The 16229-nt window shown below is 45.4% G+C and overlaps 1 protein-coding gene across 1 annotated transcript in view; it reads left to right on the top strand.

The window, feature by feature from the left end:
• Positions 1–7826, top strand: part of ASB12 (ankyrin repeat and SOCS box containing 12) — a 116181-nt gene extending 108355 nt beyond the window's left edge. Inside the window, exons 2-3 of the mRNA XM_061177894.1 lie at positions 6414–7263; positions 7693–7826. Of these exons, the coding sequence (XP_061033877.1) occupies positions 6438–7263; positions 7693–7826 (960 nt within the window). The 5' untranslated portion in view covers positions 6414–6437. The remainder of the gene's footprint in view (positions 1–6413; positions 7264–7692) is intronic.
• Positions 7827–16229: the final 8403 nt, after the last annotated feature.

The raw sequence follows: 16229 nt of genomic DNA, 5'->3' as shown, positions 1-16229 counted from the left end.
CATGTAAAACAGGGCTGCCAGTGCTTTATCCCAACACATCTCTCATTCCCTCACTGGCTTTTCTTTTTTCCTGACTGGAACCTTCTCTTCCTTGATGACTGGAAGGGAAAGAAAGGGACTCTGAGGTCTTGGGATCAATGTTCTATATAGACTGGAATCTCTTTGCAGGAAAATTCAAGTTACTATTGGTTTTGGTGGATGTAGGGACATAGAACCCTGCAGTAACCCCCCAGACTAATCTGGGAGATTGACAAAGACACAAGATAACCATAGGCAGCTTTTAGTTCTGGCATTTTTGCATTATGAGAAATACAGTTGTTTTCATGTCTGTTTTTCCTAATAAACTGTGAACTCTTTCAGGGATACTATATTTTACATTCCTTTGTGTTCTTCCTGCATTTAGAACCTTACACATAGTGGCTTCTTGAGGGTTTCTCCATAAAGTGTTTCTCAGACATGATCAGATTGTTTGTGATGTAGTTTGTATACCAAATGCTAGGCTGGCATTTCCTCCCAGAGAGAAGAAAGAGCTGGCTTCCACTTTCTTTTTGGGTGACATCTAAAGCAGATAATGTGACTATTTCTAAAGGTAGCTCCCTACCACTTCCTTCATTTCATGGCAACCAGGGAGCTAAAACAATACATTTAAGACCTGAGCTTTTGACAAAGTTCCTAGTGCTGGACACATGAATCTGGTTTGATGCCTTAGGTGTGAGAAGAGTGGAGAGGCTGTGGGTATTTTCTTCAAGCTGAGCCTGGTAAGTTGGTGGACTGGGGAGGCATTTATAAATGATCAGGCCTTCTAAATTTTAGAAAACCTTGTTGATATATGTACCAGTATGGAGGTCTTTGCTTCCCACCATCCTCCTCACTCTTGGGAGTGGGGGCATTGGGGTGGGGGAAGGAGAGAGCAATGTGTTGCTGGTCCTTCAAAAAAGGAAAAAGGAAATCCAGAGTGGCTAAGTTAGAGAGAGAAAAAGAAGAGGCCTGGGCCAGAGGAAAGTGTGCTAAGGGAGAACAGGCCTTCTCAGGCCCCTTGATGAAAGGATGAGAACACTCACAGCACAGGAGTCTGGCCTTGTAGCCCATATGAATGGTGGGGAGGGGGTACCTTAGGACACACTAGGAGCCTGAGTCCTGGCCCAGCCAGACACCTGCCTGACAGTCCTTCCAGGACTTCCCCGAGGATGGCCCTCCTCTCACTGGGATCTCTCCCAGTATGGCATTAGTAAGATAATACGGCCCTGGGAGGGAGGGTGGAGGGTAAACTAAAATTAGCCCTCTGGACCTGTTCAGCCAGCCTTTAGGCGGTGTTGTTAACAGTGGAAACTGAGACCCCTGCCTGCACCAGCCCCCAGGGCAGTAGGGGGCTCCCCTTGGAGGGGCCACCAGGGCCCAATGCTTCGCAGAGGGGTAGGGGCAGCCCGGTGAGTACCTGGAGCCTAGGACGCGATGATGCTGTCAGGGAAGAGTGAACCCTAAGGGCTGCCAGCCAGTGGACCTGTGATCACCACCCTTAGTAGTCTGTTTCCACTGGGTCTGGTTTCTGGGGGTGCTTGGGAGGTTAGTGGGGAAACCTTCCCGCAGAGGGAAGGATGGTTTCCTGCCGCATCTGTCCCAGGAAACTGTGTCTGCCTAGGCTCTGGGGTTCAAATGGGCCTACTTCTTGAGGGAAATTGCTGCGGTTATGCAATACAGGGAGGGTGAAGTTTTGTCTTTGTGTCCCTGTGTAGTATTTGTGAGTCTGTGTGTGGATGCAGCAGGGTGGGCTCAGGGCAGAAGGGCAGAGCTCCTCAGTGTGTGTGGGGGGGGGGGCGGGGAAGATGAGTACTAAAAATAGTCTACTAATGCCTGGCAGACTATTCTAGGGCCCACTGAAACCAGCCACTCTCCCGTAGGAGTTCTTAACCTAGATTCACAGACCCCCCCCCCCAAGAGGGCCTTAGATAGAATTCAAAGGGTCCAAAAATACAGATGGGGCAAACAATCACCTTTATATCCCCCTAATCTCTAACTGAAATTTACCATTTCCTTCAAGGATGAATGCAGGCAGCAAATGGCAATAGTATTACTAGTTCCTGTAACTTCGTCATCAGAAGAAATCATAGATATTCCCTATCATATTACAGTTGTGGCAGAGATCTGGAAATGTCATTTATGCTCATAATCACTTAGAAATTATTAGTAGATCTTGTTATTTAACGTTAGTAAAGAACTTCTATTACTATATCATGCAGTTTTAAAAATATTTTGATAGCTGTATTTCAATATAATTGGTTTCCTTTAATTCTATATATTTTATGTATTAAAAATCATTCTGAGAGGGGATCAGAGACTTAGCCAGATTGTCACAGGGGCCAATGCCACCAAAAAAGGGTTTAAAACCCCTGCACTTTGGGGATCAGGACGAGGATCCTTGCACAGAATGGTCACACATAGAAACTCTTAGATTAATAAACCACAGTATGGTGAGATTAGACAAAAGATGAGTTGGGTTTTCTTATCCTATCTAATGAGATAAGGCACAATTCACTCAAGTCCCCAAGGTAGCTGGGGTCATGCCTTGTTCTCCCTCTGGAGGCTCATAATATGGGCCCTGCTGTGGGTTCATAGTATGACCTTGGTGAGAGCTTCAGCATTTCCCTTCACACTCCCTTTCCTCTTCATTTCTCTGAACACCACTGCCCCAAATAAAATAGTAAGGAGAGAATCCCTACTGGCTGTCAGAAGAAATGATTTGTAAAGCAACCTTCTATGATTGAGATCCTGGAATCCAGTATGACTCTCAAACCTGAGGATCCTGAGAGCTACAATATGACTGCTTGAGGCAAGGGGGAGGGGTAGGTGTTTATTTTTCAGGTGGCAGTAGAAACAGGATGGGGAATAAGGAAACCTGGATTCTATTTCTGGCTCTGCTATTGCCCTGATGTAAGGCACCTGGCAAATCCCTTACCCTATTGGACTTCAGTTTCCTCATCCACAAAATGGGAATAATATTACCTATTCCACTACGTGAAATAGCTCTGGAAAGCACACGATTATAGATGTGTTCTGAGTTCTTGCTAATGAGACAACTGTCAATAACAGCCATGTGACCTTAGGAAAAAGTCTCTGCTCTCCTCTAAGCCTTGGTTTTCCCATCTCTAAATTGAGGAGATTAAAGTAAATAATTTATTATGTGCATTCCATCTCTGAAGTTATAGAGCTTTAACCTCAGGAGGGAGCAACAACCATAGAAATTAGAGACCTAAGTAATAATAAAAATCATAGTGAAAATAGTTACTGAGTACTACATACAGGTGGTATTCTAAACATTTAAGATGTATTGATATTAACTCATTTAATCCTAACAATAACCCTCTGAGGCAGATACTACTATCATACTATCTTTACAGATGAAGAAATAGGCACAGAGAGATTAAATGATCTGCCGTAGATCACACAACTACTAATTGGTAGAGCTGAGATTGAAGCAGAATCCTAGACCATGTTTTACCACTTCCATATATGGCTTCCCAATCTGCACTGGGGGCAAAACAGACCTATATAGAAGGACTTATGATATAGTGTGATGACTGCTATAGTACTATTAAGAGCAAAGACTCAAGGAACTAACCCATCAGAAGGACTTACATGTGACAGAAGGAAGCATGATGTATATCAACAGCCATCATTTCTCTTCCCTTATCAATGGATCTTGGGGTATAAGTAGAGGAGTGGTAGGAAATGAGGCTGGAGATATTTGCCAAGGTTTTCTCATGAAGGACCTGTGAGCCTGGCAAGGCATCTGGGCTATACTCTGAAAGAAAGGGGAGTGATTAAAAGATTTAAAATATAAGATTGGCAGAGAGAAGATTTGTACTTTTAAATGATCACTTTAGCCAAAATGTGGAGAAATTATTGAAAAGATAAACTAGCTAGGAGACTACTACAACAGTTGATGCAAAAGATGATGGGGGTCTGGATAAAGCACTGGCAATCGGGTTGCCTATAGAGGCCTCTAGGAAGTAAAATCCTAGATTTGATGACCAATTAGATGCGAGTGGAACAATGAGATAAGAGGGCTGACATTAGTCTTGGGCGTTTGGTTTGGTTGACTAGTTGGATGATGAGGAACTGAGATGTGGATCTAGTTTGGTGATGGTGATAGTAGTAGTGGTGGTGTGATACTGCTGACTTTGAAGTACCTGAAAGAACTCAGTGAATACATACCTTTTGCTGAAGAGAGAGCTGGGGGACTTGGAGTGGTAGGCTTGAAATCATCCTGATAAAGGTGAGAGCTACAGCTCTAGAACAAGGAGAGAACAAGGGGAACAAAACTATTTCAGGGGAGAAAAATCAGAAGAGTGTGCTGGCCAGGAAGCCAAGGGAAGACTACATAGGAGGAAGTGGTCAGTGGAGACAGATGTCCCAGAAAAGTCAGAAAAGGAAAGAGCTGAGAAACAGCCAGTAGATTTAACCACAAGGATGAGCTTTAAAGAAATATCTCAGTGTGTGATTGAGGGTGGGTGGAGACAGACTGCAGAGGGTGGAATTGGATGTGAGGAAATGGATGGTAAACAACTCTTTGGAGATGTTTGGTGAAAAAGAGAGAGAAGAAAAGAAAGGTAGCTAGAGTAGGACAAAGGACCACAGAAGTGTTTTGTTTCCAAAGATGATTGAGGGGGAGGAGCCAGTGGAGAGGTTGAAGGCACAGAGGAAGCTCACCTTTGAAGATCTAGTATATGGTAGCTTTCTTTCTCTTAACAGCCCCATGAGGCAGGGACTATCATTTCTGTCTTATAAACGAGGAAACTGAATGAGTGTAATCTCAGATATCAACATTATTCTATTTTAAAATCACGCTATGGAAATATCACCTGCATTCTGTCATTTGTCAGATTTACAGTACCTTTTTTTTTCTTTAAATTTTAGCATTAAATAAAAATAAAATTGGGAGCACTGAAAAAACAAAAAGAAAGGAAGAGACTTTCCCAAAGCTTACTCAGATAGGAAATGGGGGTGCTGAGTTACAAACTTAGGTCTGCCTGATTTCTAAAATTATCTTCTTATAATTGCACCTCAAAAGTGAATAAATAAAAGACCATATATGGAGTTGATGCTGACTTGTGGCAGGGGGGCTAAAGTTGAGGGAGACCCCACCCACCCACCTCACAATTTATTCTATGAGGTGTGCATTTGAGGCCCCAGGCTAACAAAGAGGGGTGGAGGTGGACAGTGAATAAAAGGAGGTTTGAAGCCCTGAGCCCAGGGCTGCAGGGTATGGGATAAGAGGGAGACTCAACCTCTGAAAACCCTACCAGCTTACCCTGATGACATTACCAACTGAGGTGGGTGACTTTGATTTTGGAGCATTAGGAACAGGACTAGAAATGCCAAGGGTTTAGGTTGAGTCAGCCATTGGGCCATGGGTGATTTTGTAGGGCCTGGGGATAATGAGGAGAGAAGAGTTGAGGGTTGAGGCAAGGCTCCAGGCTGGGTGGAACAGAGAGGATGGGAAAAGGCTCGACTCAGAGAGATTGGGAAGCCATAGTTTCCAAAGAGATGCTGGCAATCAAAGGGATTCCTGGATTGAAATGGTCCTGGTGGAAAAACTAGTTGTCAACAGAGAGGAGGACTTGTCCTGGAAACCTCAACTATTCCCTACTATCTCTTTGACTATGTTTTACTTGAAGTCACCTTTTACTTTTACTTGTAATGTCACGTCTTTATTTAATCAGTGAATGCCATTCAACATCCATTTCCTGAGCAACCCTGTTGCCTGAAGCATGGGGCCTGAGTCTGAGGGGAGGTCACATATGAGGGGCTGTGAAGAGGCTGAATCTCATCTAAAAGATTGAGAGGTAGAGTTGAGGGCCTGCCCCATGAGACTGATGTCAGAATGCTCAGGGATGACAGCTTGACACCACAAAACACCATTCTGTTGGCCTAGCAACTACCAGACCAGAACCACCTCATTAGTCCACACATTCTGAACCAAGGAAGATGTATCTACCAACACCCCGGTCATGATGTAGGCTCTACTGGGAGTGGAGGAATAATAAGATGGAGACAGGAGTCCTCACCCTGGAGTTTACACACTGATGAAGCACAGATAAGTGGAAATGTGATGTGAAAGTTCATAGCTAAAGCCTAGTTGTAATCCTTTGGAATCCCTGAGCAGAGGAGGAGGAGATTAGGGAAGGTTTCCCAGAAGTAGGAGTTTGAAGGGAAGACAGAAGAGCATATGCAAAGGCACCAGGCTGTGAAATGGCCTGATCTATTTTGGCAGCCATCTCTGGGGTCTGAAATAAGATGGAGTAGGAGTTAGAAGCAGGGGACCCATGAGTGAAGAGCCTGATGTGAAAGATGGGGGGCAAGCATCCAGGCTTTTGATGGGAGCCCTCAGTCTCTGCTGTTTTTGTCATCCACAGATCTGGCATATCCTCCTGCTCATAATGAGAATAGTTCTGCTCCAGTCAGCCAAGGTGAACCTCATGGACATCACCAAAATCTTCTCCCTCCTGCAGCCCGATAAGGAGGAGGAGGACACCGACACGGGGGAGAAGCAGGCTCTCAATCAAGCAGTGTACAACAACGACTCTTATACCTTGGACCAGCTTTTGCGCCAGGAGCGTTATAAACGATTCATCAACAGTAGAAGTGGCTGGGGCATCCCTGGGACACCCTTGCGCTTGGCTGCTTCTTATGGCCACCTTAGCTGCTTGCAGGTCCTCCTGGCACATGGTGCTGATGTTGACAGCTTGGACGTCAAGGCACAGACACCACTTTTTACCGCTGTCAGTCATGGCCATCTGGACTGTGTGCGTGTGCTTTTGGAAGCTGGTGCTTGTCCTGGTGGTAGCATCTACAACAACTGCTCTCCTGTGCTCACAGCTGCCCGTGATGGTGCTGTTGCCATCCTGCAGGAGCTCCTGGGTCATGGTGCAGAGGCCAACGTCAAGGCAAAACTACCAGTCTGGGCATCGAACATAGCTTCATGTTCTGGCCCCCTCTATTTGGCTGCAGTCTACGGTCACCTTGATTGTTTCCGCCTGCTTTTGCTCCATGGGGCAGACCCTGATTACAACTGTACTGACCAGCACCTACTGACTCGAGTCCCACGGCCCTGCACCCTCCTCGAAATCTGCCTGCACCATAATTGTGAGCCAGAGTACATCCGGCTGTTAATTGATTTTGGTGCTAACATCTACCTTCCATCTCTCTCCCTGGACCTGAACTCACAATATGATAAAGGCACTGCATTGCTGCTACAGGCCCGAGGTGAGTGTCAGGCAGACCAGCTCTAATAGGTCTCCTGGCTTGGAGGGCCGAGGGCCCCAAATCACCCCCCAAGCTAATCCTTCTGGGATGAGTTGGAGAAAACACCATCTTCTTCCCTCTCCTGGGGCCCCAGTAGAGAAGAGGTTACAGATTCCTTTTTAGGGAAGGGATCACTAAGATGAGGTAGGGGATAGCACTAGCCCAGTTTCTCCTTCTGGCATTGCCCATGACTGTTTTGTGGCCTTGAACATGCCCTCTCTAGGCCTCAGTGTGTCCCCATTGGTACCATGCATTGAGGGCAGGGAGGGGACATTTCTTAGAAGGGAGAGAGCGATTAGGGCTGCAGTAGCCAGGGCAGGATGGATGTAAGCTTGGGTGGGAGAACTATACTGAGAATTGCTTCTCATGACCTGTTTTTCCTTCCTGTAGCCACTCCACGGTCACTACTATCACAGGCTCGTTTAGTTATCCGCAGAGCCCTGCGCCACGCCAGCCAGCCACAAGCCATTGACCAGCTGGATATTCCCCCTGTGTTGATTAGCTATCTTAAACACCAACTGTAACCTTGCAGCCTGCCCAGAAACACACAATGCCTCCAAAAAACCACCTGGGGACCCAGGTAGCTTGAGGGCACTACAGCTCTACCCACTCGCCTGAAGCTGCTCTCCTGTATTATCCTCCACAATAAAATCCTCAACAAAATAAATCCTGGGGGCTGTTGTGTTGGTGTGTGTGGGGGGTGGGGGAGTTCACTGGGGGAAAGGGTCTGGTTGGCCATGGGGAAGGATTAGAGTGATCTGGCATTCAACAGGCATAGGAGCCTAGCCACTGAAAGAGAAAACTAACCCAATGGCCTATACATCCCCACCAAGATCCTTGAGAGAATTTGGAGCTGTAATGTCTTAGAAGCAAGGTCCTGAAGAATTCAGGTAAGTATAAGGGTAGCATCATCGTGCTCAGCCCTGTATCTCCATTGAATCTCTGGCTGCTATTGTTACCAAACCAAACTTGGGTCCACAGCCAATCTACTGACACCGGGTTGTGGTGAAGTAGAGGGGCTTCACCCTTTTCAGGGGCTGTTGCCCAATACCCTATTTGAGTCAAGTGACCAAGGAGTCTCCCATTCACTCACCTTGAATCATAGGCTGCAATTACATTAGTCTATTTTATAGTCAAGATCTAACTAGGAAAACAAACTACCAAATATTTGTCACAACGAATTTAACACAGAGAAGAAATTGGTTACATAGGTGATAGGCAGAGAATCTAAGAAGGACAGGAAGTTAACCCAGAGTTTAGTGACAGCAGGAGGCCAACATCACCCTTAGGTTGGAGGGGTGAGGGAGGAAGTATGTCCAGACTCTAGGGACAGGGGTCACCTGATAGAAAGTAGAATCACAGGCTTATCATGGGTATCCAAACAAGAGAAAAGGAAGAAATACCCTCTCCTTTCCCTCATTCTTTTCCTTCAATCTGCTTTCAATGTCTGTCTCACTGAGGGAAACTAGAAGTCAACTAATATGAGAGCCTGGGAAACACAGCCTGCAGTGGTTAGTCCTCCTAACTGGTCCAGGCAACCAGGGCCTGGACCAGCACAGATAACCACCCAAATCCAGATCCAGGCACCTTCAATTTTGCTAAATCTTCATCTTTCCACGGTACCTTCTTTTATATCTCCTGCACCACTATGGGTGAGGATGTGGATGAGCAGTGAAAAAGACACAAGGTGAAGGGGTAGAGGATGCGAGCCCAGATAATCTGTATATGGGGAGTACTTTAGATGTTTGGAGCTTTTCCTGGGAGCTGCCTTGACAGACCCACCCCCCACGCCCCTACATAATTATCTCCCATCATGCAGGAAGGGAGGCAGGGAATGGGGTCTTGAACTGACTTGCCTCTCCCCGTTCTTACCTCTCCCACTCACCCTAGCTCCTAGTGCCTAGAGACTTTAGGAAGGAAGGCAAGAATATTGCACATCTATCCCCATGGTCCTGCCCCACTCAGCTTCCAGACTTTCAAATGCATAAAGCATTTTGGAGAGCAGTGCAACTGTTTATCTCCAAGGGGCAAGATAACTGAAGGACTGGACTGTAAACACAGACTTTAGGGCAGTGAGCTGCAGGTCTCTTCTACCTTTCTTTCAATCTGGGTTCCTGAAGGGTGAGTTATCTGGGATTGCACTCCTCACTCTGCTCCCCATCCCTTTAGTCAGGGCTTAAGAGATTAGGAATCAAGCTCAGCAGCTCCATCTACTTTAGGACCCCAGGAAAGTACACCCTTCAAATAGGGCCTGGCCAGGGTGGCCTCCCTTGTGCCATGTGGAACACCGATTCTCTAGTTGACCCTTGAAAGCACGTAGATACTCTGGGCATATCAAAAGAATTGCATTTGACGAGGATGTAGGAGCATACCAAATTCTAGGCAGAGAGGAAGAGCTGAAACTCTTTGCCCCATTTCCCAGATAAGCAGACTGAGAAACTTTCCAAGTTAAGTGCCCATGTTATTGGCAGCTCAGCTCTCCAGACCTCTCTGAGCTGTTGTTCTTCCAGTTGCCTGTGCTGCTGTGGGCAGAAACAACTTTAAGGCCTGATGCCTTGGTTTCTTCCCCATCCAGACAACAGGCCTGGAATAAAAAGGGATCATCTCAAATTCTGATGATGAATCTTCTGAGGCAAATTTCCCTAGGAGGTGTGAGGAGGAGGTTCCTGGAATGAAATGTCACCCTTGGCCTTTAGTCTCTTGTTGGCATTGCTCCCAGATAATAACCTAGCCTCCCCCCACCCTCCATTACAACCACCAGTTTCCAGGTAATTTGTTTTCCCAGTTAGATCTTGACTATAAACTGAACAAGTGGGAATGCAGCTTCCAAGAAAGCTGAATCTTAACCCTTCTCTCCCTCTCTCCCTGTCTCCTCCTAACTTCCCTTTTTTCCTTCTTTCTTCTCTCCCTCTCTCCTTCCCTCCCTCCCTTCCTGGAATTGCCATTAGCCTAGGGCTGGCTCTGCTCTGCATATGCCACTGACCAGTCTGCATTCTTTCCTGCAATGGGAAAATTCTTTCGTTTTATTCGGAAAGAAGAAGTAGTGTTTGATCTTGGCCTTGAAGGGTGTAAAGTGTTTTAATTAGTACAGAGGAAAGAAAAGGTATTAGTGGAGGGAACTCAGTGAGCAAAGACATAGAAGTGGGAAAAAGCAGGGCAATTTGGGTAACCAATTTAGTCTGGTTCGAGTTCAATGTGTTTCAACAAGAGCTCGGCTGGGGACTAGACTGGAGAGGGCTCTGAATATCCTGGTCTTTCGGACTTGAAGATTTCAATCCTTAGAATGGGGCATGCATAGTCATAGGAATGACTTACTGAATGTATAGAGAACATGTTCCCTGATTTCCCAGGGCAAATCTGGTATAATTACATTTTTTACTGAAATATAACTGACATACAACATTATATTACTTCCAAGTGTACAACGTAAGAATTCAATATTTGTGTATATTGTGAAATAATCACAACAAATCTAGTTAACATCTATCACCACACAGTTACAATTTTTTCTTGTGATGAGAACTTTTAAGATCTATTCTCTTAGCAACTTTCAGATAGGCAATACAGTATTATTAACTATATTCACCATGTTGTACATTACATCCCCATGACTTATTTATTTTATAACTGGAAGCTTGTCCCTTTTGACACCCTTCACCCATTTTGTCCACCCCCAACCCCTGCCTCTGGCAACCACCAATCTGTTCTCTGTGTGTATAAGCTCGCTTTTTTTTTTTTAATTTTAGATTCTACATATAAGTGAAATCATATAGTATTTGTCTTTCTCTGAATTATTCACTTAGCATAATGCCCTCCAGGTCAATCCATATTGTTGCAAATGACAAGACTTCACTATTTTCTATGGCAAAATAATATTCCAGTGTGTGTGTGTGCGTGTGCACGTGTGTGTGCGCGCGCGTGTATCACATTTTCTTTACCCATTCATCCATTCTTGAACACTTGGGTTGCTTCCATGTCTTGGCTATTGTAAATAATGCTGCAGTGAACATGGGGGTGCACATATCTAGTGTCTTTGTTTTCTTTGGATAAATACACATAAGCGGGATTGCTTGATCATATGGTAGTTCTATTTTTAATTTTGAGGCACCTCCATACTTTTTTACATAGTGGCTGCATCAATTTACATTCCCATGAGCTGTTCACAAGGGTTCCATTTGTTCCACATCCTTGCCAGCATTTGATATTTCTTATCTTTTTGATAACAGCCATTTTAACAGGGGTGAGGTCATATCTCATTTTGGTTTTAATTTGCATTTCCCTGATGATTAGTGATATTGAACACCTTTCCATGTACCTGTTGCGCATCTGTATCTTCTTTGAAGAAATGTCTATTCAGGTCCTCTGCCCATTTTTTAATCAGGTTGTTTGTTTTTTTGATGTTGAGTTGTATGAGTTCTTTTGATATTTTATATTAACCCCTTATAGGATATATTGTTTGCAAGTATCTCCTCCCATTTTGTAGGTTGCTTTTTCATTTTGTTGATAGTTTCCTTTGCTGTGCAGAAGCTTTTTAGTTTGATGTAGTCCCACTTGTTTATTTTTGCTTTTGGTGCCTAGTCCAAAAAATCACTGCCAAGACTGATGTCAAGGAGCTTACCACCTATGTTTTCTTCTAGGAGTTTTATGGCTTCAGGTCTTATGTTCAAGTCTTTAATCCATTTTGAGTTAATTTTTGTGTATGGTGTAAAATAGAGGTCCAGTTTCATTTTTTTGCATGTGACTGTCCAGTTTTCCCAACACCATTTATTGAAGAGACTGTCCTGTCCTCATTGTATATCTTGGCTCTCTGTCATAAATTAATTGACCATATATGCTTAGGTTTATTCCGGCAGCATTAATTTAACCACTCTCTTGTGGGTCCAGAGCATTTGACTGCTTACAAAACATTTACACATCCATTATTTCATTTACTTCTATTATAACTCTCAGGTAGGCAGAACAGTTTTTGTACAGATGTGGAAACTAAGGCCCAGAGAAGGGAAGAAAGTTGCCCAAGGTCACACAGTGGGGCAATGGTAGAGCCAGAACTAGAACCCATGAGGTTTCTTGTCTAAGACAGGGCTTTTCACAGGATACCATGTTCTACCTCATATGTGAGTGGGAGCACTGGGGAAGAGAGGGGCAAGCCTTGACTTCATTTCATAGGCCTGGGCAGTGTATATACAGGGCTCTCTCTTACTGAGAATGGTGGCAGCCCCTTAGTTGTCAGAGACCCCAGCCCTTATCCCCATGATAGAATTGGCACTCAGGAGTAATGCAGCAAGCAAGGAACGGTGGCAGCCCCAGGCACTGAGGATAGGCTAAAGGGTTTGGGGCAAGTCCAGAGTGAGGGTCTGGACATATGGGAGGAGCAGAGCTCTCCCTCTCCCTGCTCTATTTTTGTTGGTTATTTCCAAGCTCTAAAGGGGTTTCATTGCTCTCCTAGCCTCAGGGAAACCCTGCTCTTTCATGTTCAAGCCATCTTCTTGATGAAGATGCAAGATGAACAACCATCTGTTTCATCCTGGTACCTTCTGAGTTACAGTCACAGTCGACATTAGCTTCCAGAAACTAGTCTACTTGCTAGCTCCTACTTTGCCAGTCTCCTCCCAGCACAGGTTGCCTCCTCTCAGTAGAAAAGTGGAGCCTGGGCTGATGGCAAGGTCTGCTCAAGTGACTCCTCCAATGCCTTCACCTGCAGTTCCTTCACCTCCTTGACTCTCACAACATCATCTACCCTCCATTTTACCACCTGCTCCCTTGGCTTCACCTGGAAATGCTGGTCCTCCTTTCTAGCTAGAATTGCCTGTTTCCAGAAGTGACATTCCAGGAAACTTATGGTTTGACCCCACAGAATCTCCCATTCTTTCACACAACAAATATTTATTGAGATCTACTCTGTGCCAGGCTCTGTGTTTTAGGGACCATGTTATCTCCTACCTTCTCTTCATTTGTTTCCCTCCCCTGTCTTCACTTCCTTCCCTGTCTATCTTTGACCCTGTGTTCATTAAATCACTTCAATCTCTCACCCAGTAACACACAAACTTTGGATCAAGCCATTGTCCTCTCCTAAGCCTGGACTGATGAACACTATAGAAGAAATAATAATAATAACAAAAAGGCCTTTATCGACTTGCCCATTCTCTACAGTAACTATTTCAAACTTTGTCCAATAATAGCAAGTTTCCTTGAATCTCCCCAGTTACTGCTTTTCCTCTCACTTTGGGGACTTTGCCTTCCAGTTCCCAGAGCAGGTAGAGGTCATTAGATGTGATATCATCAACTTTCCATAACAACACATTCTATGGAATCCACACATCCTTCCCTCCTGTCTTAGTCTTTCCTCCCAGCCAAGGCCCACTCATCTGTAGGGGCTCTGGGTCCCATCCCCAACCACATCCAGGGCCTCCCACCCATCAATTATCCTGTTTCCTATATCTTCACCTTGATTGGTTTTCCCCCTCAGCATATAAACAAGCTCATATCTTTCCATCTTGTAAAAACAAACCTGAACCCAAGAGCCCCCTCTACCTACTATCTCTTTGCAAACTTCTAGAGCAAGGAAGCTGCATACATTCTCCCTTTCCTTGCAGACCAAATTCTTGACACTCCACTGCAGTCTGGCATACACTCTCACATCTGCTCCAAACTGGCCTTGCCCACATCACCAGTGACTACTCAGATCCATATCCAATGGCACCTTTTCTACTTTTATCTTGCTGTGCCTCTGGGCAGCATCTGACACATACACTCTTGGTAATATCACCTTTTATAAAACCCCTGTCTCCCCTGGCTTCTGGGAGAGTCAGCTCCCCTGGCTCTGGTCTCACCTTGCCAATCCCTCCCTCTCAGAGTTTTGAAAGCTCCTATTCCTTACTCTTCTCTTTCTCTCACACCCTTCATCACCAAGTCTGGCCAGTTCTATCTTCCAAATACATCTAGAACTCAACTACTTCTCACCACCTCTAGTGCCTCTACCCTGGTCTGAGCCACCATCTCCTCTCACCTGGATCACTGCAGGGGCCTCTGTCCTGATCTCACTGCTTCCTCCTTCCTTGCTGCTACAGCTCTCTAGACATTTCACTAAGACCATGCCAACTCCTCAGCTCAAAATCTGCAAAGTTTAAAGTCTTTAAAATAATGCAAAAAGTCATATGCCATCTGCCTCCCATGTTCTCTCTGACCCCCTCTCCCACCACTTTTCTCCACAATCACTCTACTCTAGCTATACTGCCTGCCTTGTTGTTCCTCTAATATTCCAGAATGTTCCCACCTCAGGATCTTTGTACTTGTTTTTCTCTGCCTGGGATGCTTCTCCTCCAGATAGTCTCATAGTTTGCTCCCTCAGTTCCCTCAGATCCTTGTTTGACTTTCACCTTTTCAGTGAGGCCTACCCCAACTGCCCTGTTTAAAGCAGCACCCTCCCACCAATACTCCTTCTACCCCTTTCCTGCTCTATTTTTCTTTATAACATTTATTGCCATCTGACATACTATATACTTTACTTATGTATTTTGTTCATTGTCAGCCCTCATGGAGCTTTCATTATAATGATGGGAAATAGAAAATTAAAAAGTGACAATAAAAACAAATAAATAACAATAAAAATAATATACCAGGAAGTGGTAAATGCTATGGGTAAGAAAAAGAGGCCAATTAAGGGACTGGAGAGTAAAGGGGCTAGGAATGGGGATTGCTATTTTATATTCAAGTATCCAGGGAAGGTTTCACTAATAAGGTGACATTTGAGAGACATTTGAAGGAAATGAGGCACAAACTATGTCAGTAACTATGTCAGAGCCCCCAGAGCATCTGGCTTTGAAGGCCAGGGGAGGTTGAGTGCAGAAGCTCCACAGAACTGGGGAAGACAGAGAATCCATTCTTGGAGGGTGCACACAAGGTCTCATGCACACCAGGACCCAGGGCAAAAGCAGTGACTTCATAGGAGCCTGGGCCAGACCTACCTGTGGGTCTTGGAGGGTCTCCTCGGGAGGCAGGGGTGAGCTATGGTTCACTGTGGGGACAAGAAAACTAGAGGCAGAGGTACCAGGGAATATTCATCAGTGTGAGTTCTCCTGGAGGTTGCCATTTGGCACTAAAACCTGGCCCCACCCAACAGCCTGTTGGTTCCAGCACTGGGATGCCAGAGGCCAAAAAACCAATAGGGTGGGCACACAGTCCCACCCATCAGCAGACAGGCTGGCTAAAGACTTCCCAAGCCCACAGCTGACTCTAGACATGCCCCTCGACACAGCCCTGCCCACTAGAGGGCCAAGGCCCAACTCCACACACCAGTGGGCAGGCACCAGCCAATCCTGCCAAGAGCCTGCACAAACATCTAGATCAGCCTCACCCACCAGAGGCAAACACAAGAAGCAAGAAAGCTACTATCCAGGACACTGCAGAACTGAATCTGCAAATACAGATTAGAACCTACTCTGGGACCAGTTGGCTCCTGGCCCATGGGTGACAAGAGGGGAGTGTACTGTTGGGATACATAGGACATACTCTACAAAGGGCCACTTCTCTAGGGTTGAGAAACATAACTAACCTTCCACACATAAATATACAAAAAGAAATTGAGACAAAATGAGATGGCAGAGGATGAGATAAAACCCCAGAAGAATAACTAACATGGAGTTACGCAATATACCCAAGAAAGAGTTCAGAGTAACGATCATAAAGATGATCCAAGAACTCGGGAAAAGAATGGATGCACAGGGGCTTCCCTGGTGGCGCAGTGGTTGAGAGTCCGCCTGCCAATGCAGGGGAAACGCGTTCGAGCCCTGGTCTGGGAAGATCCCACATGCCACGGAGCAACTGGGCCCGTGAGCCACAACTACTGAGCCTGCGCATCTGGAGCCTGTGCTCCACAGCAGGAGAGGCCGCGATAGTGAGAGGCCCACACACTGCGATGAAGAGTGGCC

This window comes from Eubalaena glacialis, chromosome X, assembly GCF_028564815.1.
Source record: "Eubalaena glacialis isolate mEubGla1 chromosome X, mEubGla1.1.hap2.+ XY, whole genome shotgun sequence".
Taxonomy (NCBI): domain Eukaryota; kingdom Metazoa; phylum Chordata; class Mammalia; order Artiodactyla; family Balaenidae; genus Eubalaena; species Eubalaena glacialis.
This window is presented reverse-complemented; position numbering and strand designations above follow the sequence as displayed.